We start from the raw sequence: 25,971 nt of genomic DNA, 5'->3' as shown, positions 1-25,971 counted from the left end.
CCTGGCTGCCACGGGGTCACCGGCTTGCCCTGGAGCTCAGCCCTGGAGTAGCAGAGCTGGAGCAGGCTTCTGGGTTGCCAACCGGGCTCGGGAGTGTGGACTTCTTAGGTGCGGGGACAATCAAGAGGAAGGGCACCACCTCCTATGGCAGGAGGGGCAGCTACTGCTTGGCGCATGCGTCACGGCGCTGTAGTCCGGAGCTCCGTGTCTGGCAGGAGTGCTCTGGCGCATGGTAGAGACGCCCTCTCTGGGCTCTGGGAACCAGTCTGAGTTCCCCCTCCATTTGCTTAATGGGTCCTTGGTTTTCTTTTCCAAAATTTGGAACGTTTAGATACCAGAGAGAGCCATGATCCATGTGGATGCCTCACTGGTGTTGATGGGACTCTTAGGTGTTAGGTGGCCTTCTGGGCCCCGCCTCCCACTTAATTTGTGCAGACGCTTGCTCTTGTCTGCAGCCTCTGCATAGGGACTACAGGAAAGGGCCCTGAGAACTCTATGGAAGCAGGGTGGGAGTAGGAAGGGGACCGTGTCCCTGCAGGGAGCTCGCCAAGGAGTAGCCCCTGCCTGTCCTGTAAGGCCCTCCAACCTTGGGTTGTCCACGTCAGCGCTGCTGCTTTCTGCTAGAAGTGGTTCTAACTCTAGTTGCACGTTAGGATCGATGTTAGGTTCTGCCCTCATGGTTCTTATTCTAGTTCCGTTGGTCTTTTCCCTGCATCCTTTCCTAAAAAAAAAGTTTCCTGACTTCCCTTGTAAGAAAGATAAGGCAGGGCTGGGGGTGTGGTAGAGCACTTGTCTGCATGCCTGAGGCCCTGGGTTTCATCTTCAGAAATGGAAAAGAAAAATGTTGGTTTTATCTACAAAATTCATTTGAAAGTTGGGGAAAAGCCCTGTTAGCAGATGGGTAGTGTTTAGAGAGATTCAGATACATCACATGTAGTAGAAAATGCCCTAGTTTCCTTCAGCCTTCCATTTGGGCTTTCATATGGCCTCCAAGACCAGCATTAGAAGTGGAGGTGTAGCCTGAATTGCAAACCTCTCTGTCAACACAGATGGTGGGTTGGGTGCCCCACTCTGCAGCGAGCAGGTCAGGTGAAGGGAGGTGGAGGGAAGCACTGGAGAAGGAGGCGTGGGCTGGCAGAGGGGCTGGGGAGGACATTGATTCAGGTCGTGTGTTATTGGTGGCACGCGCCTCTTGGTCTTCCCAGTTTCTAAAACAGTAACACCCCCTATGTCTGTCCCCACTAAATGACAAATGGCATGTGTCAGGGAGAGGTCTTTCTGAGTTGGTAATTCCCCTTATCAGAAAGGGGATGCAGAGAGGATTCCAATAAACAGATCTCTGGGGAGCTTCTACCTCTTTAAACATGGCAGGAAATGCAAGGGGTTGGGGGTCAGGAGAGTGCTCCCTGGTCCCCCTTGTGTGTTTGGCCTGCAGACAAAAATGGAGGGACACCTTCCTGGCCAGTCTAACGGGTCCCAAGCTTGTCCTTGGCTCTTGAGTAGATGAGACCCCTTGGGTGCAGAGGGCCCAGGCAATTTGGCCTCCTTGGGATGACCGATTCTTCCACTGTGGTGGGAACCCTGGAGACAGAAGATTGGGGACCCTCCATGTTCTGCCTTCCTAATCCTCAGACCCACCAGAGACTACAACCAGCTGTCAGTGGAAGGGCCTGGAGCCAGGAAGAAGAGGTCATCTACAGCCAGGAAGTGGCCTATTCCCCTGCCTGCCTTCCCAGGGGACACCAAGCAGCTACACTACTGTCTATGCTCTGAACTGGCACCCCAGTCACAGCACAGAGGGGGCCACAGAAGGTCCTGGGATTCCTCCCCACCAGCCTGTGGCCAAGTCCAGTGTCCCTCCCTCCCTCTCCATCCCAGGCAACCTCACAGAGTGGAAGGCAGAGGGTGAGACGCAGAAATACAGACAAACATTCTCTTTATTGAGCTACACATGAATTTTCCATTAGAGAAGTAGACTGGCAGTGTGTAAGATATCACAGAAACCTCACCGATTGGGAATAGAAAGGCTTAGAAAGACCCGTGGGCTTTTTTTTTCTTTTTTTTTTTTCAAGTTTTTTTTTTCTATATTTTTAATTTTTTGTGGTTTTTCTTTTTGCCTCCTCTTTATTTGAAATGGCTGTGACTGGTCTTCAGCAAATTTATTAAGTCTTAAAAGTGAAACCGTGAAGAGGTCTGGGGTTGGGACACTAGTCAGAGTAGAAATGACATAGGGCTGATCATGAAAACGGTGGCTTTAATGTAAACACTACATTCCATCTTTTTTTATTTTTATTTTGTGTGTGTGTGTGTGTTTTTCTTCCATCTTGTGGTAGTTAAAAAAAATTTTTTTTTCTTTTTGTCTGCATCACAAACATCCCCACATGAGAAAGAGGGAACACGGGTCACGTTGAAACGGAGGAAAGTGGGGGAGGGCACACACGGGAGGACAGCGTCGCCCAGAGGCCGAGGCCCAGAATGCCAAGGGAGGATGCAACCCCTTTCCCGAAGGCCGCGAGATACCAAGACTTTCTTTTTTGTCATCAGGACAAAAAGGAAAAAAAAAATTACAAAGGGACTCTGAAGAAAGGGGACCTGGCAGGAACCGGTGCTCTGCTCGGGCCATCTTGCTACAGGACCCGGCTGGGCTGGGCAGCTGCTGGCCGGGAGGGCTGTGCTTTTTCTATACAAACCTGGAGTCAGGGTGTGGCTGGAGTGCAGGGCTGGGGACAGGAGCATGCCACCCCTCGGTGGTGTCTGCGGTCTTTGGGTGGCTCACGGGCAGCAGGGTTTGCAGTGGCCTGTGGCTCTGGAGAGCCCCACCCAGGAGCGCTCCTGCCAGCAAATGCACCCACCGGCCCTGGTGGCAGACGAGCCTGGGCCGCGCCACACCGGGAGGGGAGGGCGTGGGTGCTCGTGTGTACGTTCTCTATTTCAAAAGATAAAGAAATACGGGTGAAATGGTAAGTTTTCCTTTGTCTTCTTTTTTTTTTTTTTTAAACTACAAAGCACATGAGAAATATTTTGTTTTGTTTTTCTTTCAAATTCTAAATGTAAAGACTGAACTAAAACCGGATTCTACAGCATTCTACAGAAATACACAGCCGTCAGTCACTCTGGGGTCGTAGGTTAGACAGGGGCTTGGTACAGAAAGGCTGTGTGTCTTACAAAGGCCCAAAGGTCATGCTACCAGGAGATCAACGTCAACAGCAAAGAGTCCGTGAAGCAGTCTGCAGAGAGAGAGATAAGGGGTCCAGTCTGACCATTTTCTTCCATTTTAAAAACCAACCAACCAACAAAACACCCTAGAACATTTTAACTGAGGCTGGGGTGGGCCAGACGGGATGGCCTCTCAGGCTCCAGGGCTCCAGTGAAGCCCATCCCAGCCGCCCTGGGAAACCTCGGCCCACGGGACGCGACTCTGGTCTGGTCTACAAGTCCAGCCCTCCCCTGGGCCACTCGGATGCCTCCTGGCCCTTCTGTCCCCAGGGCGCTCTGGGAGGGAAGCCGGCTTCAACTCCACAAGTCCCTCCCCTTGGCTGCTTTAGAAAGCAGACCAAGTCTCCCGGTTCTCTGATTCTGGTCTTGTTACATGAAAAAAGAAAACTCAGGAGACAGTGGATTGATCAGAGCAATGATTCTTCTAAATTCTCAAAATTAACAACCACCACCACCCCTAGAGAAGTGACCTCAAGATTTTCTGTTGTTGTGGGTCTGGGGTCGGGAGATGTGTAGGGCGTTGGCCATTTTCTTAAAGGGTTTTGGAATCCGCATAAGAGCAGGGACAGAACTGACCGCACTGCCTGTGTGGGTGGAGGGCAGGGGACCACGCTGGGCCGGGCCTGGCCTTCCTCTGCCCTCCCCCTGCTCACAGAAGTGGGTCTTAGAAACGAAGACCCCAGGCTGTCCTGAGAAGGACCGATTTGCCAACCAGGCTCCCAATACACGTGAGTGTGTGCACGGGGGTGTGTGCACACACACGTGTGCACTGTCCTGCGCCGTCCCAGGAAAGCCTCGGTGAGCTATGGGATGGCGGTCAGTTCTGTCCACGGCTCTTTCTAGTACAAACTAAAAAGATTTTTCTAATATATATTTGTGTATATATAAGGTTTTGTTATGCCTCTTTAAAGTTTATTTACCAACTTGCATTTGTTAGTGGTGTTGTGTGTGTGTGTGTGTGTGTGTGTACGCACAAGCTGTTCTGAGTGCTGGAATCATTACCAAATAGGTTGCTATACAGGACAAGAGGTCAGTACAAGCCGCAGCCCCGGAGGTTGTTGGCAATGATGATGTCGGTGACAGCGTCGAATACCACCTGGATATTATTCGTGTCTGTGGCACAAGTCATGTGACAATAAATTTCTTTGTTGGGTGAGCGGTTTTTGCTTTCAAACTGTGTTTGGATGTAGGCAGCTGCATCTTCATAGGTATTGGAGCCTGTAAGAGACAGAAGACAGGGCCGAGGCCCCCGTGAGCATGGTGGGGACTGGGTGGGGGGCACACAGAGGAGAGAGAAGTGGTTTGTGGCAGGTTCCAGAAGTGGGATGGGACAGAGGAAGGGACTAGAGGAACTACTCTCCAGTCATTCCATTTCAAATTAAAAACTGTGGGGGCTGGGGTACTGGCTCAGAGGTAGAGCGCTTGCCTAGCATGTGGGAGGCCCTGGGTTTGATTCTCAGCACCACATAAAAAAACGATAATAAAGATGCTGTGTCCACTCTCAGCTAAAAATGTTAAAACAACAACAACTTTGTAAGGCTTAGTATCTGCCTGGCTTCTGACTTCTTGGGTTCTTTTGCACAAGGGATCTTCGCCGGGCCTCTGGGGGTACAATGGCCACAGATCACCCTTTTCTACTTTCTAAAGGAACAACTGAACACCTGCCACGATCTAGACCAGTCCTGTTGATTCTCATAAACCAAGAAAATAAAGTCTGATGAGGGAGCTGCCCAGCAGGGGCAGGACTCTGGGGTCTCGAGGGTGGTGGACGTTGAGTGGGGCCTGGGCTCTGTCCTTAGTGGGTTCCTGCAATAGGTCACTCTGTGGGGCTGAGGGCATCTCTCAGCAGTTCCAGCTCTTGGTGCTTACAGTGGCCGGATGTGGGAGCACTTGGAATTTAAAGCGGGTATCGGCATGTGTGACCAGCTGGGCCCCTCACCACTCCCAGCAATTCCTTAGGTGTCACCTGGACCCTGGCTGGTGCTGACTGCAAATAGCAGGACACACCTGTGCACACGCAAGGCGTTTTCCCACTGGCCACAATCCCACCCTGTGGTTGTGCCCTGATGGAGGGACACCCTTCAACGGAAGATGCCCCATTTTCCTCAGTGCTCCCAGAATCTGGCCCAGGATAGAAATGGCCCAATGTCACTTGGGGTGAGTGGGAGGATCCCTTCCACCCTGCCCTGTCCTGTGGGCAGCGTAAGGACAGAGCGGGGTGGCTGGGTTAGGCTCTCAGATCAGCAGCAAGGATTTCTCTCCTCTCCTTTAAAGACACTCAAAAGGCAGCTCCAGGCCAGGGACAAGCCGTCGTGAGGGTGACAGGTGGGGACGTCCCTGGGGTTGGGATGATCCCCAGAAGCAGAGAGACTGAGAGTGGATGCACACTGAACACTGAGCTCAGCAGAACTTCCAGGCCAAGAGACGCAGGTGGACCCTGGGACAAAGGCAGTATCGGAAAGTGCCCGGATGATGGGGACACCCACTGTGCACGTCTGCCAAGTCCTGCGATCTGACGAAGTCCCACAGCTGCCAGTGCTGGGCACTCGGCCCCTGAGGCAGTCAGCCACTGCCCCTCACCCCCAGCTGTTCTGTGTCTCCCAGGCCTGTCCCGCCCTGGGGCCATGGTGTGGTGACTGTTTGCCATCTGTGTGGTTTGAACTCAGGATGCCATGGAAGGCCCTGGGGATCTCAGACATGGCCAATCCAGACTGGCTTTTGCTGGGGACATCAACAGGGAGTTGCCCAGTGTCCACACTATCCAGCAGTGAGACCCACTGACCACTCCTCAGGCCACATCCCAAGTCAGGCTCCAGCAGGACACTACACAGGAGAGCCGGAGGGTTGGGCCTGCCCCTGAGGGTGGCACTGGCCTGTGCGGGCTGCTGGAATGTGGGGGTGACCACCCCATGGGGTGATCTACTGTGGAGCCTGATAAAAATGAGGCTCAGGGGATTCAGTCACTTGCCCAGAGCTGCGGGAGGCCTGGCTCCAGAGGTGGCGCTGACGATTGCTCGGTGGGAGACTTTGTGCTCCTGACACTGGGCTGACCCAGTCCCTACCGGGCCTCCCCCGCTGCACCCTGGGTTGGGCAGGCCGTGTGGAACATCAGTGAGGAGACAGGCCCTTCTTCACACTCGTGTTCCAGATTGTGACAACTTGGGGGTGGCGTTGGTGAGCAGGTTCCTGGCTGAGCCAACCTGTGCCCTTAACTGAGGATGGCGAGGCCTCGGTTCTCCTCAGCATGCAAAGGTGGGTCCACCCCAGAGACCCCTAAAACTTTCTGGTCCCCAGAGAGCTGGGCCGGGCCCCAGTATCTCATCAGCCTGCTCCTGGGCTTTTGCAACAGTCCAGACTTGGTCCCCCCGACAGCAGACCCTCCCTCCTGCAGCCATCTGGAAAGAGCTGCATTGTGGGGCCGTGGTGTGTTCCTGGGAGAGCCAGGTTGGAAAAGAAGCCCAGAGAAGGCAGGGGACAGGGTGGACCCGCACTAGGTGGAGTGGTTTGATTTGGAGGAAAGACCTGGGGAGGGGAAGAGGGGAGAGAATGAGCACCAAACGCCGGGGTGGGGGAGGGGAGGGATGCTTTGGCTGAGCCTGGGCTGCCACATAGACTGTGGTGACTGTGACACATGACATGGTCACTGTACCAAAGCACACGGGGGCTGAACTGAGCCTAGGCCCCCTCAGGCTGTGTGTGAGTCCACCTTTTTTTGTGGAAGAGTAAGGTGTGGCCCAGGGCTGTCCTGGGAAGGGGACAGGCCAGGCCCCTGATGAGATTTTTAGGAGGCTGTCCTGCTAGGACCTGAGACTAGGAATAAAGGGGAAGGGGACGTTTCTCGTCCTGTCCTGAACCCTGTCATGCCATTCTTTTTTTCTTCAGTACTGGGGACTGAACCCAGGGGCACTTAGCCACTGAGCCACATCCGCAGCCCATTTATATTTAGAGACAGGGTCTTGCTAAGTTGCTGAGGCTGGCCTTGAACTTGCAGTCCTCCTGCCTCAGCCTCTTGCGCCACAGCTCCCAGCCCTGCCTTGCCACTCTGAGTCACCTGTCCTGACCCATAGAGCTCAGGAGAGGATACTGTCCTCTTAAGACTCCGTGCTGAGTGTTTTTCTCTACACCCCTGCCACACTCCTGCTCTGGCCTGCTAGCTGGTGGCCCCAGTAGCACCGGCTGAGCAGCCCACAGTGGTCAGACTCCAGCTCATGCCTTTTGAGGGAGACCCAGGTCCCACTAGGGCTGGGGCTTCCTCCTGCATAGGGTTGCCAGGACACCCACCTGCGTATTCAGGAAAGCAGATGGTCAAAGGTGACTTCTTGATCTTCTCACCAAAGAGATCTTTCTTGTTGAGGAAGAGGATGATAGAGGTATCGATGAAGAACTTGTTGTTGCAGATGGAGTCGAAGAGCATGAGCGACTCGTGCATGCGGTTCTGCAGCCCCAGGGTGGGAAGACAGGGAGACAGACAGCACCAGGAGACACAGACAGGGAAAGAGAAGAGCAGGATTAGGCTTGGAAAGGGCCCAGGCTATTCAGCAGCTCACAGGGGCCCCAGTGTCCCGGGTGCCTCCGAGAGGCTGACAGACAGAACCTGTGAGCTGGGACACTGGACTCTGTCCTCGTTCCAATCTGCAGAGCACCTCAGCACCGGAACACCACACCTCAGGGCTAATGGCGACAAGGGACTGGGAAGCAACCATGGATTTCTGGCTGAGGCTGACCCGGATCTTCTCTCTGCACAGCCCCCACCCGTGCAAGGTCTTGGGGAGGTGCTGGACGAGAACTGGGGAGCTGGGCTTTGGATCTGCATGTCTGGACCATCCCAGGGGTGGGCAGGGTCCTCTGGGAGTGGTGAGGGACTCCGGGCCTCTCCCGTGGTCTGAGGGGAACATTGCACCCAGCTGTCAGCATGCTTGGGGCTGTCACTCAGAGGAGGGGGTCCCACCTAGGGCTCCTTCAGGGATGCGGGGGGACCGGGCACACCTCCTCTGGCTGGGTCAGGCTTGTCCATGCCTTACTGCAAGGGGCTGTAAGACCATGTCACTCCACACAAGGGAGCTGCTCAGCCAACAGATGAATGTGACGGGACCCAGAGTAAAGCCAAGTCCTAGGAGGACCGGCTTTCCCCTGGGCCAGGGCAGATAATTCTACTTTGGGACGCCAAGCATATTCACTTGGGTGATGTGTTTCTTGCAGTACGGGGGGCACACTTGTCTGCACAAGGATGTGGGGGAAGGGATAGCGTCTTTTGTTGTCCCCAAGAACCCCATCTTAGTCCTGGGAACTTGTCACCATAAACCTGACTCCATGGGTCCAAAGCCCAGGTTCACAAGTAAGCCAGGCTCAACTCCATCTCCCTAGTTTAGACTGAAACAAGTTATGGCAAAGAGAAGATACCTGGGGTGGACACTGTGGACACTGTTAGCTGAGGGTGAGTTAGTTTGGGGCCTCTGGGATGAGCAAACAGTAGGAGCTGGCTTGGTGGCCACAGCCGTCCCCCTGGATGAAGTAGCCACTGCTGGTCATTGAGGACCACTCTGCCAACATGGTGCCCAGCTCTTCTCCTTGCTGTGTCATGTAAACTCATCAACCCTTAGAGGACAATGAGGTGACACGGCTGGAACCCTAGAGAGCAGAGACTGGTGGCACAGCTCAGTGGTAGAGGCTTCCAGGAGGCCCTGGGTTGGGTCCCCAGCCCCACAGAGGCTTGCTGAGGCTCTGGCTGGAGGCAGAATGCAAGCAGTGGCTTTTCCAGTCAGTCTGAGCATCCAGTGACGGGTCCCCAGATCCTCAGTCCTTGTTCAATTACCTCCCCGACACCGCAGGGTTACAGCAGGGCTCTGGTTCCTGCGGCTGCAGTCAGGGTGGTGACCGGGCAGGCTGAGCCCTCAGCTGCCCTCGGGGGCACCTGGACAGTCAGCACGGTTCTCACCCCCTGTAGGACCCGAGGTAAATGGCTTTATCTTTCCATTCTGCCAAACACATCCAGTCGCCGCTTAGGATCTCCTTACCCTCCTAACTGCGGCTGGAAATTTTGTTCTCATTTCTCCCCCAGCATCGCCCACTCCCCGTCATTCACACCATCACAGTCAAGGAAGAGGAAGACTCCTTTGCCATCATGGTGGAATCTGCTCTGGAAAGCGCAAGCAGAGGTCGAGGGGTCAAGTGGACCCACGCCTGGGCCTCCATGAGGGCCGAGCCCTCCTGCTGATCCACGAGGCACCCTGTCCTAGAGCTGTCCCACACAGACGAAAAGCTACAGCCAGAGGTGAGCAGTCCCCAGCTCCCCAGCTCCCGTGTCCCAGCACTGCCTTGCTCCACAGAGGCTTGGGGGTGCAGTGCCACTGGGCACTCCCAGGACCAGAGGGAACCACAGGTGGCTGCCAGGGCAACCTGAGCCGAGAACAGGGGCTATGCACTGGACTGAAGTTCTCCTCCTCAAGAGGCCACCAAGCTTAGGTTTAGAGGAGCAATCCAGGCCAGCTCCCCAGGAGCGTAGGGCCTCACCTGCCGAGGCCCAGCCCTGCTGCCTGCAGGCGCAGACGCGTGCTCTTGCTCGAGGCTCACATTGATGATCCTGACTGGCCTTTGGGTGCAAGGCCCTGTGCTGGGCCACACAGCCAAGGGGCCACCAGGCCAGCCTACTGCCCTCAGAGAGCTTACAATCTAGCGGGAGCAGCAACACACACACATTTTCAAAGGTCTAAAGTCCATGGAGCAGCACAGAGCTGGGGAGGGCTCTGGGGAGCAGAGGACACGCACAGTCAGACCTGGCCTGGTTGAGGACAGGGCCTTGGAGTGCCCCTGGCAAGGGTTGGTCCTGGAAGCTCAGGAAGGGAGCCACTGGGGGAGGGGGCGGCGGTACTGAGACCCTCAACCCATGCCCCAGGCCTGACTGCTGTCCCTCTGGAGCCTGTCAACAAGGGGCCGGGGCACCGTGTGTCCACCAGCTTCCTAAAAGGGAAGTATGTTGAAATCAGAGACCTCACCACTTCAGAAAAGAGGAGTCAGGAGTCACAGATGGACAGTCACCTTTCTGTGGAGCCACTGGGAGCCGTTCCCAGGGTCATCTCCTCCACCTGCCCAGGCTGCAGTGGAGCCCGAGAGCAGCAGGATAGCCACGCCCGGCTGTGCAGCCCCATCACGCCGGCACCAAGCCCACAGGACACCAGGACTGGGACGCAGCTCAGACCAGGACACACCTGCCTGCCTCCCAGAGAGCCTGAGGTGGACAGGGCGACTGGGCACCTGGAGCCCTGTCCCCAGCAGGACTTGCCCATGCCACTAGGCTGTCCACAGCCCCAGGACTGGGGTGGCACGAGGACGTGTGTTGTGCGGGTGCGCCTGGCGGAGGCTCCTTGGCACTGACTGACAACACATCACACTTACGCTAGAGGAGCTGGCACTGTTTATTAACGGTAGGTGACTAATAAATACATTACGGCAGCCAATAAATTATTACAATAACTAGAGATTTATTAAACCAACAAGTCAACTCTTCTTACAAAATTACAGTTAATACGGGGCGGGTGGTGGCGGCCGGGTTGGGAGGTGGGACACTGTACCTAATTCAGTTCTGCTAAGGAAGGAGTGGGAGCCCCAGCCCACCCTGCCTGGGACTGGGAGGGCGCAGGCAGGCTGCAGGGTGGCGGGGAGGCTCTGGGAGGCAGAGGAGGTGCAGCCAGAGGACCGGTCAGAAGCGGCAGGCAGGGGAGATAGGGAGGTGAGGGGCTGCTGCCCGGAGCTGGAGGGCGGGCATGGCACCGGGAAGGTGAGAACTGGCTATGTGAGCGGCATGTGGGGCTGCGGAAGGGCCCAGTTAACCAGATGGCCTTCGTGCACTGGGCCTGGCAGAGAGCCGCCTTCAGAGGGAGCCCCTCTCTGATGGAGAATTTCAGGACTTTGGACTTTCTGCTTTTGCCCTGGCCTGCCCCTTCCTTGACAGGGGACTTCATCTGGCTGGGGAGCGGCCTGTTGGAGTCCCCAGCTCTACTCTCCAGGCAGGATAGGTTCAGGACACTCCTTGCTGAGAGGGTAAGGCTGGGGAACCCTGCCACAGGCCCATGGCATGGCTCCAACCTGGCCCTGTTCCCTGGGCTGCCCTGTAGACCTGTGGCCTGCACGGTGAACTGTCTGTGGGTGCCATCTTTGGCACCCCAGGTGGAACCCCTGGAGACCACAGAGCCAGAGTCTCAGGTCTTGGTTCCTAAGAAGTGCCAGGTTGTGCCTGAAGGCCTCCACAAGGCTCAGAGGAGGCCCCGGCCCCAGGCTTCTCTAAAGGGGGTGTGTGCAGGCTGCTACGGGGAAGGAGACCTAGGGCCCGTTAAATGGCCCTCCCTGGTGGTGGTGGATCACTTGCCAAGAAGAGTGTGCTGGGTCAGAGGGAGCGAATGAGAGGGACGGGCGGTGAGGAAGGGTGCAGGCTAAAGGTAGGTAGGACTTCCAGTGTCTGCCGCTGGGGACTAACTGATGGACGACAGGTGGGAGGGAGCTGCAGGGCTTGTGCTGATGGGAGGAGAGGGCTTGGGAGAGGTGACTTTCCTTTTTGGGGTTTTCAGACAGCCTACTTATAGGGCCGGGGTGGAGGGATTTAGGGCTGCCGACCCCTGGCGACCCAGCAGGGTGCCTCCAGATCCCACAGTGGGTGTGGAGCCGGGCTGGGAGCAGAGCTGCCTCCTGGCACCTGACATGGTGGAGGTTTCCTGCCTGGGCTCTGCTGGGTCAGCGGGGAGAGAGGTACAGCACACCAGGAGCAGGATCTCCACAGTAGGTGGTCACAGGACCCTGAAGGCCGGGGCTGCTGGTGAGGGGTCCAGGCTGGGCTCTCTGCTCAGACTGCGACTGATACCCTGTTCCCGATAGAGTCCAATGGAGCCCTCCTTAAGCCTCAGGCGGACAGCACCTGAGCCAGTCCCCAGAGCCTTGGGACTGTCTGTTAGTGCTCAGAGAAGGCAGAGGGACAGCTGCTGCGCAGGGCACAGAACTTGCTCACAGGCATCTCAGTGATAGGCACATTTTTACGAGTTTGGCAAAGGCACCCTTCCTAGACGTCGACCTGCTGGGTCAGAGCCACTCAGAGCTTAGCACAGCCCCTCTGGGGACACACAGAGCCACTGTGGACGAGACCCATCCTTGTCCAGTCACTCCCAACATCTCCCCCACAACCACATCCACGACGGAGCCAGACCTCACCGGCCGCCCTGATTGTTCCCGGTGGTGGAGCTGCTCTGATGACAAGGAGAGGAGAGAGGGTCTCGCTGGACACCCTCTCCCTCTGGCTTATACCAGACAGCTGAGGTCCCCCCGGCCTCAGCAGGCCAGGGCAGGGCGGCTGGGACGGCGCAAGACACTGAGCAGGTCGGAGCAGCTACAGGAGAGAGGCATCCTGGAAGGCCAGGCTCCTCCCTGCAATGCTGCAGGTGGCAGGGCTGGACACATGTCCTGACTCCAGCCTGGACTCTGGCCATTGTACTGCCCCTGGAGAGAGAGCTCTGGGGCTACAGGGTCAGTGACTTCTACCACCAGGGTAATGGCCTTAGAGATGGGGTTGGGCCACTATCCCACCTCTTGCCAGGTGCTTTTGAATCTGCAGTCACAGTCTCGGGCAGTTATGAGCACAGCTGGCCACACCCAGGGTGGTGATGCTGGAAGCATCAGCTATGTCATCAGTGTGGGGCAAAATGACCTAAATGGCCTTGGTAAGACCTTGAGGTGGTTGGCTGTAAGGGCCTGTCCTCCACCACATCCCCGTACCTGGTACAAGGTCCAGAACATGGTGGAGGTGGACATAGTGGTAGTGGGTTTGGGCTGATGGGATGGTCCTGCAGTTGGCAGGGAAGGGCTCTGCTGGAGGCCCTGTCTCTGTCAGCTTTTGGCAAGAGGGAAGTCCCGATCTCCCTGCACCACCTGCAGCTCTGTGCCTGCTGAAACCAACGAGCCAGAGCCATGGGCCTGGGGCTCTTCCTGGTTCCTGGGCAGCCCAAGGGGAGTTCAGGCTCCTGCCTGGCCCAGATGAGCCACACTGTGTGAGGCTGGGAGGACACAGGGCTCAAGGAGGGAAGCAGAGGCCCTCAAGAGGCAGCCCTTGCCCTCCTGGAGTCCGTCTGGTCCCTGGGCACAGTCCGCCACACAAGTGAACAGGCCTCCTGGGCTGCTGGCTGTGGTGTCAGCTGACTGGAGGTGCCAGGAGTGCGAGGGAGGTGTGCTCACTGCCCTAGACAGGGCCAGGACACAGAAGCACCCCCAGCCCCTTTTGCTCAGGGGTCTCTGCAGCAAAGGGATCCTGGGACCCTCCCTTTGGAGCAGGGAGGGCAGGATGTGTTCGAGCTGGCCTGAGCTCCCAAGAGTGCCACTCCAGGGCGCCATTCCACCCACCAGCTCTCCTCTTCCCCTGAGGCTAGGAAGTCACCAAGGGCTCCCTGATTTCTTGACTAAGATGGACCAAAGTGGGCACTGGCCACAGAGGCCTGGCCCAGACCTCCCCTGGGCCTCCATGCCTATAAAAACTCTAGTTCAAAGGCCCTAGCCTGTCTCTGCCATCAAGCTGGACTCACTGCAACCAGGATAAGAAAAGCACATCCACTCACCCTGGAGCAGATGAGCTGGGAACTGGACCAAGCAGGTGGCTGTCCCCTGGCTGTTGCCCTGCACTTCTCCCCACCTCTGTCCTCCTCCCCAACTCCTGCCAGGTGCAGGCCTTGACCCCTCCCACCATTGGCCACTACAGGAGGTTGGTCAGTCTCAGTAGAGGTTGGATTAGGAATCTGGGGAGGGCAATGGGCAAGGGAGGATGCCCAGAGGAGGAGGGCTGAGGCCTGAGGGAGGGGGAGGCACTCGCCAGGCCTGAGCCCCACACCCACATGCAGTCGGTCAGCCCGGTCACACCCTGGCTTTTGGTGGTGGAGCAGCCCTCGACAAGAGACCCCAGGCAAAGCTGAGGGATGGCTTCTATTACCCCACAAACTTGCCAGCACCCTGCCTCAGGGCCGTCCTGATGATGAGAAGAGGCCCCAGGACTCCAGCATGAGTCATGGAGTAAGGACATGCCCATTCTGGGCCAATGGCGGCTCAGTCCCCCCTCCCAGCTCTGCCAGCCTCGAATAAAATACTATGAGACGAAGCGGAGGCCAGTGAGCAGCACTCAGGTGGTGGCGTGGTGGTCACCAGCCTTGCAGCACTCAGCACCCCACCAGCCCCTGTCACCATACATCCACTGGGAGCGGTGGTGTGGGTGACAAGGGTGCTCCCGCCTCCACCCCTGGCGCCAGCTTCTGGGTTCTTCTTCCTCAGTGCAAAGAGTGGCCTGAGAGGTGGCAGAGCTCTGGCTCCAGGGGAAGAGTGGGTGCGGTCTGGGTAGGGCATGGGCAGCCTGGCAGGAGGCTGGGGCTCAGTAGAGTCCACAACCCCGTAGGTTTTTGGCGATGATGACGTCCGTCACGGCATCAAAGACAAACTGGATGTTGTTGGTGTCAGTGGCGCAGGTGACGTGGGTGTAGATCTCCTTGTGCGTCGACTTGTTCTTGCTCTCGTACTGGGCCTGGATGTACGCCACAGCTTCCGTGAAGGCGCTGGGGCCTGCAGGAAGAAACAGGCAGTGGGCATGAGGGGAGGCACTGCCCCGCGTGGACGGCCCCTGGGCAGCCGGTGTGACTGTCAGGCAGGGGGCCGCAGAGCAGATGCCAGGAGCCCCTCAAAGACAAGCAGGAAGGACAGGCTGCTGGGTGGGGTTCCTGAGGGGTCGGTTCATCAACAGGTCAGTGGTTCGAGTCCAGTGTAGGTCACGAAAGAAACAAAAGCTGAAGTCTCCCAGCTTGGGGAGGAATAGGAACACAAGACCTTGTCTTTTTCTGAAGCCCCACAACCTCTTAGAGCAGCCAGGCTGTGACCCCCGGCAAAGGCATGGGTGGTGAGGAAACGCAATCAGGCCACAGTGCAAAGCCGGAGTGGCATGCCTGGGGGAAGGTCCTAGTCACTCAGGACCTTCCTGAAGGCCACAAGGCCTGGCCTTGAGGGACTACCACACTTGGGCTGGGGTGAGGGGAGGGTCCTTGGGACATCAGGTAACTCTCGGACTCCTTTGGTTAGGGGTACACTCCCTCCTTCTTTACCCCAGCTCCAAACTGGTCTTGGTAGCTGACCTACCATGTCTGCTTCTATTGCCCCATAGGACACTAGCCATGGTCACTTAGGGCAGGTGTGTAGGAGTGTGCTAAGCCCTGCCCATCTCTGGCTGGACGTTCCTGACCTATGGGTGGTCAGCCTGGTTAAGAAAAGGGGGTGAGGTGCCAGCGGCGGGCAGGAGGTAGAAAGCTGCACCGCCTGCCCAGCCCCAGGCATGGCCCACAGGCCCACCCTGCTGGGGCTCTGTCTGCCCCAGCTCTGTGCTCTCCAGGCCCGAGGGTGACTAGGCTGAGGGGTCACCACTTCTCTCACTCCCTGGCCTGGCTATCTGGAAGGAACTGATGAGCACCAGGGTACCCTGGGGACCTGCTGTCATCCTACTGCCACCTGAAGGGGGCGGCCAACCTCATAGAAGCCCAGGGGCTTTGCTTACACTGCCCTCCTGGCTGCCCAGCTTCTCAGGGTCAGCAAAGTCCATCACAGCACTGATGGCCATCCTCTTGTCCCCAGAAGTCTCTATAGGATGGCCAGGGTCCTGCTGCTTGCCAGGCTCTGTCACACTAGGCCATTTGAACCTTGTAGTTTCCCTGTGTGGGAGGTGCTGCTGGGATGCTTGTCACCACAATAACCTCATGGTCTGAGCAAGACGGCAGTGAGCCCACAGCGCACGTGCACCAGGCTGGGCTCCACGTGCCACGAGCTCACTGCACCCTCACAGTGGCTGTGAGGGAGAAGCTGTCGCGGTCACCCCATCTCACAGACATGGAGACCGAGGCTCAGCAAGCTCACGTGACTGAGCAGCTGAGCTGGAGCTGGACCTCAGGTTGCCTGAGTCCAAGCCCTGGCCTGTCACACTTTGTCATCTCATTGTTCCCTCTGTGTATACAACCTCTGTTTACGGTTGAGGTTGTTGGGATGGCGGGGCTGGACATGCCAGCCAGGACCCTTGCCCTGAGGGCTGCTTGGCGGGAGGGCAGGTGCCGGGCTGGGCTCTTGGTGGTGGAGCCCAGGGCACCTGCACAGCAATGAGAGGGGCCTGCTCCCGTGGCAGTCCCTGTAGGCCCCAGGCCCCTGCTGTCCTGGGGAGGGTCTTCACCTGTATATTCAGGAAAGCAGATGGTCAGCGGGGACTTCCTGATTTTCTCTTCAAATATGTCCTTCTTGTTGAGAAACAGGATGATGGACGTGTCTGTGAACCACTTGTTGTTGCAGATGCTGTCGAACAGCTTCAGGGACTCGTGCATGCGGTTCTGCAACAGAGCGGAGAGCCGGGTGAGGGGTGGCAGTCCAGGCCCTGACCCACCACGGCCACGACACAGCGCGACAAGCAAAGGGAAGGTCCACCAACGCAGTTGAACGCACCACCGGGGACAGAGACAGGAGGGCCCACGAGGACAAATGGGACGTGTCCCTGCTTCATTCCACGTACAGGCAGGGTGGGGCGGAGCAGGGTGGGCTCATGGGGAACACTGTCCCCTTCCACGGGGAGCTGGCCTGGGGGGGCCACGAGGTCACTGGAGAAACTCCAGCCGGGAGAGGACATGCACCATGCACGCAGAGGGTGGGGCCGCATGCCGCGGCAGCCGCCCACAAGGCACGGCAGGTCATGCAGCTTCTCTACGGGGTCTCATCGTTCCGCCAGCGAGGTCGGGAGGGTGCACGCATTCAGTTGGGTGACATTAACCGAGGACCAAGACAGCCTCGAATTAATCCAGAGTTGGAAGCAGACACCAGGGGGACAGCGTCTTGGGGGTGATCTTGCTGTGGCCTGGGTTGGTGGTGATTTGGGCAGTTGGCCGGGCCATGGGGAACCCGGGGAGGCTCGGGAAGAACAGGTGGTTGGGACTGGTTTCTCAGCAGAGGGGCCAGAGGAACCCCAGATGAAACAGCCAAACAGATTTCGACCGAGCGGAAGAGGAAATCCCAGCAGCAACCACGAGAGAAAATGGGGAAAAAGGAAAACACTGGCCAGTCTCAGAGCCTGGAGGTCCAGGGCAGTCTGCTGAGGCCCCGTGCAGGCTCACAGAAGCCAAGGCGTCAGGCCAGGGACAGCATGGCTACAGAGGGAGGCTGGGGCAGGAGGCTGACTTGAGCCAGTGGCCCTGGGAGGGGTGTGGGTGAGGTGGGCCGGTGGTGTTCACAGCAAAGTCACCCCGCGGTTCCCTGACAGACTGCTGCTTTCAACTCTTAGCTGATGGCTTCGAATGGAGGGAGGCGCTTCATACCTGCCGGGCTCGAAGGGTCTCTCAGAATCGGCTCATGGTTTGGCCTTGGTTTGGTAAGATAAGGCCCTGGTAGGCGTGGTGACAGTAGAGGTTGTGGCAGCCCGCGGCTTGGTGGGTGGTGCTGAGAGCCGGTACGAGGACAAGATGAGCCCTCGGGGTCCCAGGGTGCGGCGGGCAGGGTGACCAGTCCGGTGGGTGGCAGTCACTAGCCCCAAGGTCCTCCTGGCTTTTGCTCCAGGAGCTGCCTCCAGGAACCTCTGTCTTGGGCAGCCCAACTCTCGCCCCGGCCAGAGGGAAGCACAGGGGTGACCAGAGAGAAAGGCTGAGGCCGAGGACTCGGTCCCTGGTGCCTACATCCTGCCTCTGGGGTGCAGCACCCACGTGCTACGACTTGCCCTCTGGCCACAGCATCTGGGTGCAGGAGCAGCAAGGGTCATCCCTAGTGATGACTCTGGGTGCCAGCACCCAGCTCTCAGCCCAGGGGTCCCCACAGCTGCCCACAATGTCAGTCGACCATCACTGCCATTTTTTAGAAGCGGCCCAGGGAGGCTGGGGCAAGGCCCTGATCACGCAGTGGACAGGCGGTGCCAGGCCCTGGACCACATCAATGAACGCCTGGCTGCCCACCTCTGCCCACCAACTGCTGAGTTCTACAGTTCCTCACGGTGCCGCTGTAGCGATGGGCTGCTTTTGAGTTGAAACGCCGACCTCATTCCCTGGGGGCTGCTGTCCTTCCATGGCAGTGTCGGTGGCCAGTCTTGGAGAGGGGAGGACCCGAGGAACATCCCCTGCCTGACTTTGGCCCATATGCTTTGCTTCCCCAAGGTCCTCTGCTCCTGGCTTGTGCAGAGGGCAGTGGAGACGAGGCAAGGGGTGAGAGGAACGGTGAGGAGGGGAGAGAAGGGGAGGGTCCAGGACAAGGCCTGCTCTGCCACCAGGGCAGGTGAGGAGTTCATGTGGAGGCCGGCTGGGCACCACTCAGCCCTCTTATTCCTGGAGATCCAAGGGCCATGGAGCTTGGTGCCTGTGGTCGCCGGGGCCACCCAGACCACCCATGGCTGATGGCCCAGGCCTGAGCCTGAGCCGTCTGAGGTCTGGCAGGGCAGGTTGAGGGAGAGGCCATACTTCTGTGGGAAGGGCCCACCTGCCCTGCAGCCTCCAGCTGTCCACTCTCCTCGCCACCGATGGCTGGAGGCAGCATCCACTCCTATGGGTGTCCAGGAGAAAAGGCGAACCAAGCCAGGCTCAGACCACGGACTAGCCAAGGGGACAGTGAACTGTGGCTCTCATAGCACAGGGTCAACCCATGGAGCAGTTAAGGATGCGCTGGGGCAGTGACCCTGAGGCACACATTGCCACGGGCTGTCTTGGGCTTCGGGTGGTCACCGCGCCTGTGGCCCTAGGGCAGCCAGGGCATGCCTGCCCCTGCCCTACATTCAGGGTCAGAACGAGGCTGGTGCCTCCTCAGCACCCCTGCCTGCAAAGGTCACTGAGAATGACACAGCTGAAACCCAGCCCAGGGCAAGTGACACAAGGTGCGGGTCCAGATCACCCTCCCAGCTGGTGGCTTTGGCTCCACCAGTCTGTGTGAGCCTCTCCAGGTGGCACCCTCCGGCCACAGCACCACACCCCCAAACCCATCCTGTCTTCACAGCAGCTCTGTGGGACCAGCAGGCTCGGCTGACGAGGAAACAGGGACACAAAGGGAAGACGGACCTTGCTCGAGGGCCAGCCTGACAGCCCCTCCTCAAAGCCCAGCACTGCTCTCGAAAGACTCAGAGTGAAGGACAGAGGCTGAGGACTGAGTCCCCAGCCCACGGGCCCTGCTCCAAGGCCCCCCTGGGTTCCCCACGCAGAAGAGTCTGGCAGGCCTCTGCCCTTGGGCTGTAGCCATTGGGCCACTTGGCCCAGGGCCATCACCAGGGACAATGCGACCACCAGCTTGGTGCTGCTGTGCCTAGAACGGTTCCAGTACTGCCATGGATCACTCCATCCCATGCCTAGCAGCCTCCCCAAGGCAGGGTCCGTCACTGTCCCCCTTTTACAGGAAACAGGGACCGAGGCAGAGAGGGGCTGTCTCAATTCAGCAGCAACGCGACGCTAGCACACCTAGGACCGGCCCTGGGGACGGCTGCAGGCACTCTCCAGATGACTGTCCCCTCTGCAGTGGGGTGGCAGTTCTCAAAGGCCAAAGCCCGAGGCCCAGAATGAATGTGGCGCAGGGACAGCATCCCACCGACGCAGACGGAGCCAAAGCCACACCTGCCACCCACCAGCGTGCCTCCACCCACTGCCCTGCTCAGCCTGCCAGCCACACCCCTTCGTGCAGCACCCTGGTCAAAGCCCCAGAGGGCTGTGGAGACTAGTTCTGCTGTGTATGCTTGCTCGCTTGGCCGAACGCTGACTTTTAAGGATTTGCTTGATCCTGTTCTGGCCTGATGGCCCCCTGACTCTGCTGAGTTTACTGAAGGCACATTACTGCCCAGGACACAAATTCTGCTGAGCTCTTTGTGCTCCCTTTGCGGCGCTGAACTCCTGAGGCATCTTCCCTGGCAACACGGATTGAGAGCAAGCCAGCATGACCCACCCACCAGAGGACCCCAGAGCCGGCGGCAACGGAGGCCCCCAGTGCTCCAGGGCTGGCCTGTCCTGCAGCCAGCCCTTTCAGTGCCTCCTCAGGCTGGGTGGCCAGCCCATGTGCTGCCCCTGCCCAGTGGGCCCAGCCGACTCACCGTGGTTTCGTCTTCGTGGAGCACCTGGTCATAGCCGCTGAGTGCGACACAGAAGATGATGGCCGTGACGTCCTCGAAGCAGTGGATCCACTTCTTGCGTTCAGATCGCTGGCCCCCGACGTCGAACAGCCTGCCAGGAAGACGGGAGCTGATGGGCAGTGAGGTCCAGGCAGGTGGGGCGCCTGGTGGTCCAGCTCAGTGGCCTCTCAGGGCCCCACAAGGGGTCCTCACTCCAGGTGATGACTGACTGACCGACAGACCACTGCCATCCCTGGGGCTGGTGGCAGCCATCATTGCCCCTTGAGCCTCTCCCAGGACCAAGCTGTGCTCACATGGAGTGACCTAAAGACCTGCCCTTGCACCTGAAGAATCACTAAGGGGCCCAGAAAATGCCCCAGGGAGCCTCCCTCCCTCGGGAACACTGACATGCTGCTCCTTTCTGCCTGTATGCTGTGGACAAACGGAAAGCCTGCCCCGACGGGAGACAGGAGGAATTGTCACCTGCTTTGTGGGTGGGAAAAGTGGGCACCAGGAGCCTAAGGATGTGCCCAGCTCCTGCTGTGAGTGCGAGTGTGGGGCGGCTGGGTCTGACCGGCCTCTGCTCTGCATTGTCGCTCCACAGCAGTCTGAGGGGAGCTCTGGCCGCCCCTCAGATTGCATCCCCCAGGGCCTGAGGCTGTGGGAGGAGGCTGCAGGCTGGTGGGCAGGTCTTGGAAATCCAAAGTCAGCGTCACATCCTAACTGATGAGCAAGGAGCCCTGCAGCCTCCCGGACCCGGGAAGCTGACTGGCAAACAGCTGCAGAGGGGGTGACCTGGCCCTGCAGGGACAGGAATGGTCCAGACAGAAGAGAGCAACTGCAGGCACAGATCAGGGCCAGTGGAGAACAAGGCAATGAGAGAGGGTCTCATTCTCTTCTTGCCTCCTGTGGACCCCACCTCCCCACCTGTAGCCCCTCAGCATCTGACTGCTGGCCAGGGCTTCAGGGGTGAGTAGGGGACACGGAGGAGACTGGAGGCCTCTCAGAGGGCACTGCTGCATGCTGGGGCAGTGGGTGCCCAGCAGGCTCCCACAGACTTGCAGAGGGGCTGCCTATGGCTCAGGAGCTTAGATAGAGGCTCAATCCCTCTGGCTACACAGGAATGGCAGGAGGCCAGGAAACAGGACCTTGCAGCTGTCCACCAGCCTGAGGTCCCAGCCCTCCCTTCCCTCATGGCCTCTCTTCTTGTTCCACTCGACACCCAGAAACCACACCTGGAAGGCAGGGCAGGACAGGCGGCCAGTCCTCAGTGCACCGAGGTCCCCCAGGGAAAGGACCCTCCCGCAGGGCCTTACACCTCAGGGCCCGTTCAAAGAGACTCAGAGCCCTTGGGTCCCAGCCCCTGGGTCTGTGCTTTGAGGAAAACTTGCTTCTTTCAGGCCTCAGTCCCCATTATGTTCTAGGAGACGGGGTCAGCTGCTCTCTAAAAGCCTCTACCTCTGAGGTTTTGTGAGTCCTTGGGTCTCACAGACATCCCTGGGGCTTACCTACCCCTAGTCCCCACCATCTGTCCCTCTAGTAATTACCTTAGGGACAGTTTTCCTCTCCTTTTCCATCCAAATCCTCCTTTTCCTCATAGACCCATTCCAGGACCCCCCTCTTCCCAGGAAGGCCCCCTGCTCAACCCAGCCTTGAACCTGGCAAAAATAAGCGCATAGGCATGCCGCTTCTGGTACCTAAGTGCCTGTCCCAATGTGAAAGTGTCCCCAGGCTGGGAGCTCTCTGGCTCTACTGGTGAGATGAGATTGAGAGCCCGGGCATCTCCTGTCACTCTGCCACCCTCACCAGGGTCTGGCTGTCTCCTGGGCCTCACCTGAAGTGGAGGTTCTTGAATGTGAAGTGGGTTTCTACGATGCCGGTGGTTTTGACCCTGGTTCGGAGGATGTCCTGCTCGGTGGGCTGGTAGTCGCCGGCCCCAATCCGATCCAGGCTGTCTAGGTAGCTGGGGATGGCAACACACAAGGCACCATAGACCCTCCACCTGGGCACTGCTCAGGGCTCACTGGGTCACCCATTTTCAGAGTCCAGCATCAACCCGTGCCCATTGAAGGTAACCATGGTGGCCAGTTGGGGATATGGGGACAACCAAGCAAGAGAAGCTTATGCTCCTGGGCTTACAATCTCAACGAGCTTCTAATTCAGACCCAAGGGGGTGTACACACAGCTCCAGGCACACTGACAAGCCTTGTAGAGGGGACTACCAGGTTTTCGGGGTCACCTTGTCATTTCTTAATTTAAAAAATAATGAAGGCACCAGGCATGGTGGTGCACACCTGTGATATCAGCTATTTGAGAGGCTGAGGCAGAAGGATTGCAGGTTTGAGGCCGCCTGGGCAAATTAGTGAGACACTGTCTCAAACTAAAAAGCCAAAGGGGCTGGTGTGTAGCTCAGAGGGACAGCCTTCCCAGCACACACGAGGCCTGGGTTCAACACCAACCCCCAGCCCCCCAAAAGTGAGCATTCTATTCTTTGCATGTGATCATGATTCATCCTGAATCTTCCTGGGTCAGACATACTGTTTCATAGATTAGAAAACTCAACACAGGGGAGTCCAGACACCGGCCTCCACAGTTCACTCAGTTCTCACTCGGTGGTGTCCCACCAGGCCCTGAGCATCGCCTGCCCCTCTGTACTCCTTCTCATTGACCAGGGGTCTGAGTGTCTGTTTCCATTTGAGGCTCTTAGAAGAGAGGTGCTCAGGGTCCTCAGGGTCAGATGGTGGCAGGCCCTCCTGGGACGGGGTCTTTGGCCTTGGGGCTCTCCCCACTGTCTCCTCCCTGAGCCTCCTGGGCTCTCTGTGGAAGGTCAAGCAGGGCACTGTGGGTAAGGCTGCAGGGCAGGTCGCTGAGCTCTGGATCCACAGCCTCCTTGCCAGGCTGGTGGGTATCTGGGAGGCTCTGCTTTCAGCCAGAGGACCCCGTCTCGACCCCTTTGTAGATGTCCCCCTGTGCCCACTCCTCATCCCACAGCCTTTGCTTAAAGGTGTGCTAGTCTGGATGTCCCTGCTGTCATCTGCAGCTGGGCCCCAGGCCAGGGAGCCCCTGGTCTTGGCCCCTTACCCCAGCCAGGCAAATCTTTGGACACAGCCACACAACCTGGCTCCTGGTTTCTCTCTGTGTGGGGGTCTCAGAGGGGAGGTGGCCATGGATACGTGGGCAGCGGGTGGGGAGAGCCAGAGTGTACCCCTGCCATGTGTCCTACTGCCTGAGAGCTGGGGGCAATAGTGACAGAGGCCAACACCGGCACAGATCCTCCTGCCTGAAGCCTGCGCTCTGATGCGTGTGCGTGTGCGTGTGTGTGTGTGTGTGTGGGGGGGGGAAGGTGGGGGAGGACAGGGGGTGGGGGAGAGAGAGAGAAGAGGAAGAGGAGAGAGGGGGCAGTCAGAGCAATCGGGTAACTGGTCAGGGAGGCCTTGCAGGACGGTTGGGAAGGTCTCTAAGAGAATGGAGTCAGGAGAGTAAGGGGCCAGTGGGCACAGGGGACTGTGCCTGGGGTGCAGGCCGGGAAGGTTTCAGGGCCAGGAGTGGTGAGGCAGGAAGCACACAGGTGGGAGCAGGTGGCGGGTGAGCCCGGTGGCAGTGGCGGGAGTCAGGCCCTCACATTGTGTGAGGACTTGGGCCCCAGAAAAAGTGCTGGAGTGCTGTCTTGGGCGGGCGGAGCGGGAGGCCTGCCACCATCCGGGTGTCAGGTGATGGCAGCTCACACCTTGGAGGAGTCTGAGGAGGGGCGGGAAGTGGGCACGGACATTCTGGGTGTGTGGGACACAGAGGAAGAGCTAACGATGCCTCCCCGTGGCAGAGTGAAGACATAGCAGGAGGGAGGGACAAGGAGGCCAGTGGCCTTTGGAGGAGGTGAGGCCAGGACGCCCCCCCCCCCCATGCTAATGTGAGTTCAGACAGACACCAAGGAGGCACAAGGGAGGGAAGACCCGGTGGGCGCCATCCGAGAGTGCTCCAGGTGCGCGAGGAGTTTAAAACCAGAGAAGGTCACCCGGCACCAGGACTTGTCAGGTTCAAGGTGGGAGCTTGGGCGTCCAGGAGAGATGGGCAGGAGTGGTCTGAAGGGACATGGCAAGGAGGCTGGGAGCAGAGTGAACAGGTGCTGGCAGGGGCAGCCTGGGGACAGGCAGAGGGAGCCAAGAGCCTTGTCCTGCCTGTGAGGGGTTGGTCTGGGGGGAAGCTGGAGGGGCACAGTGGAGGGGTCTAGGGGAGAAGCCAGGGGAACGTCTGTCACAGCATGTGGGCGACTCGGTGGGGACTCAGATCTGGGAGGCTGCAGAACTCTTCCCCAGGCCCTAGCTGGGTCTGAGCAGGTTCCTGGGTCTCCGGGATCTGTCTGCTTACTCTGAGGCCTGGGCTAGGCCCAGAAAGCAAGGGTCAGCTCAGGAGCCGAGCAACACCAGACCTTATCCCTTCCCTCTAGACCCTGTGCCTTGACTTGTAAAGGGAAGGGCTTGGGATGCCCAGTGACTGGGGCCTTAGGATGTCAAGGGCACATTCTGGAACTGGGCAGTGTGAAGCGTTAGCAGCCTTCCCTCTCTTTTCTGCCATAACAAATTGTTTTATTTTACACATCAGGCCCAAGAGTTTTTGAAAAGACTAAATCGCTAAGACAACCCAGCCCTGGACCAAGAGGTATTTAAGGGCTTTCTGACCTGACAGTCTGTTTGTCCCCCTTTTTCCCTGCTGAGGAGCCCTCTTCCAGAGAGAAAGCCATACAGAGTGGCAGTGACAAATTTGGAGAGAGGTAGGGACCAGAGAGAGAAGAGCAGGGGAAGGCGCATTTCCTTAGCTTACTTGGTGAGGGGTTGACAAACACTGACTCGATTTTCTTATTTAAAGTCACAGTGGTAACCACCAGAAGAGCTAAAAATAATCCTTTAACTAGCAAAAAAACTGGAGGCGGCGGTGGAGAGAGGTGGAAGGAAGGAAGGTGAGCTGAGTGTGCTAGGTTTCAGAGTCAGGAAGTACTATTTAAAGTTGGAGGATCAAGATTTCATGAACACCACGGGAGGAGGAAATGGAATGGTTAAAAGCAGAAGGGACAGGACTGGGAAGGGGAGATTTCCCACTTTACATCCTATGGTTAAATAATATCTTTGCAGAGGGCTTTATTTGCTTATTTATTGGTGTTGGAAGCTGAACTCGGCGGTGTCCTCCCACTGAGCTATATGTCCAGCTCTTTTTTTTTCCTCTCTTTCTGTACCAGGGATGGAACCAGGGCCGCTTAACCACATTGGAGAGTGCTCCAGATGCTCCAGAGTGCTCCAGCCCTTTTTATTTTTTGAGACAAGTTCTCACTAAATTGCTGAGGGCCTTGCTAGGTTGCTGAGGCTGGCTTTGAGCTTGTGAACCTCCTGCCTCAGCCTCTGGAGTCCTTGGGATCACAGGAGTGCACCACCACACCTGGCTCAGATTCATTTTACAATTAATAGAATGGGCAAAAATTTAAGTGATGAGTAGGATTTGATGAGCTACCAGAAGATGGCCCTGAGGGTCCCTGGGGTCTGGCTGGCAGCAGGGGGGAGGCCCTGGACCTGCCCCAAGCAGGGAGAAAGGTGGGTCTCTCTGGCTTTGAGGACCAAAAGGGTGGGCCTGAGGGTGTGTCTGAAAGCACCCTCTCCTGACCCCTGTGG

At 57.9% G+C, this 25,971-nt stretch overlaps 1 protein-coding gene across 2 annotated transcripts in view; it reads right to left on the bottom strand.

Annotated features, from left to right (window-relative positions):
- Positions 1-2,121: 2,121 nt before the first annotated feature.
- Gnao1 (G protein subunit alpha o1) overlaps positions 2,122-25,971 on the bottom strand; it is a 155,594-nt gene continuing 131,744 nt past the window's right edge. Inside the window, exons 5-9 of one of the 2 annotated variants that reach the window (XM_076837740.2) lie at positions 22,149-22,277; positions 20,297-20,426; positions 7,498-7,651; positions 4,219-4,434; positions 2,122-3,227 (exon numbers count right to left, since the gene is read on the bottom strand). In XM_076837740.2, coding sequence (XP_076693855.1) covers positions 4,247-4,434; positions 7,498-7,651; positions 20,297-20,426; positions 22,149-22,277 — 601 coding nt within the window. In that variant the 3' untranslated portion in view covers positions 2,122-3,227; positions 4,219-4,246. Of the gene's footprint in view, positions 3,228-4,218; positions 4,435-7,497; positions 7,652-14,283; positions 14,794-16,435; positions 16,590-20,296; positions 20,427-22,148; positions 22,278-25,971 lie in introns of those variants that run through there. The other variant, XM_076837739.2, reaches the window with a different exon arrangement.

Source organism: Callospermophilus lateralis, chromosome 18 (assembly GCF_048772815.1).
Source record: "Callospermophilus lateralis isolate mCalLat2 chromosome 18, mCalLat2.hap1, whole genome shotgun sequence".
Taxonomy (NCBI): Eukaryota; Metazoa; Chordata; class Mammalia; order Rodentia; family Sciuridae; genus Callospermophilus; species Callospermophilus lateralis.
This window is presented reverse-complemented; position numbering and strand designations above follow the sequence as displayed.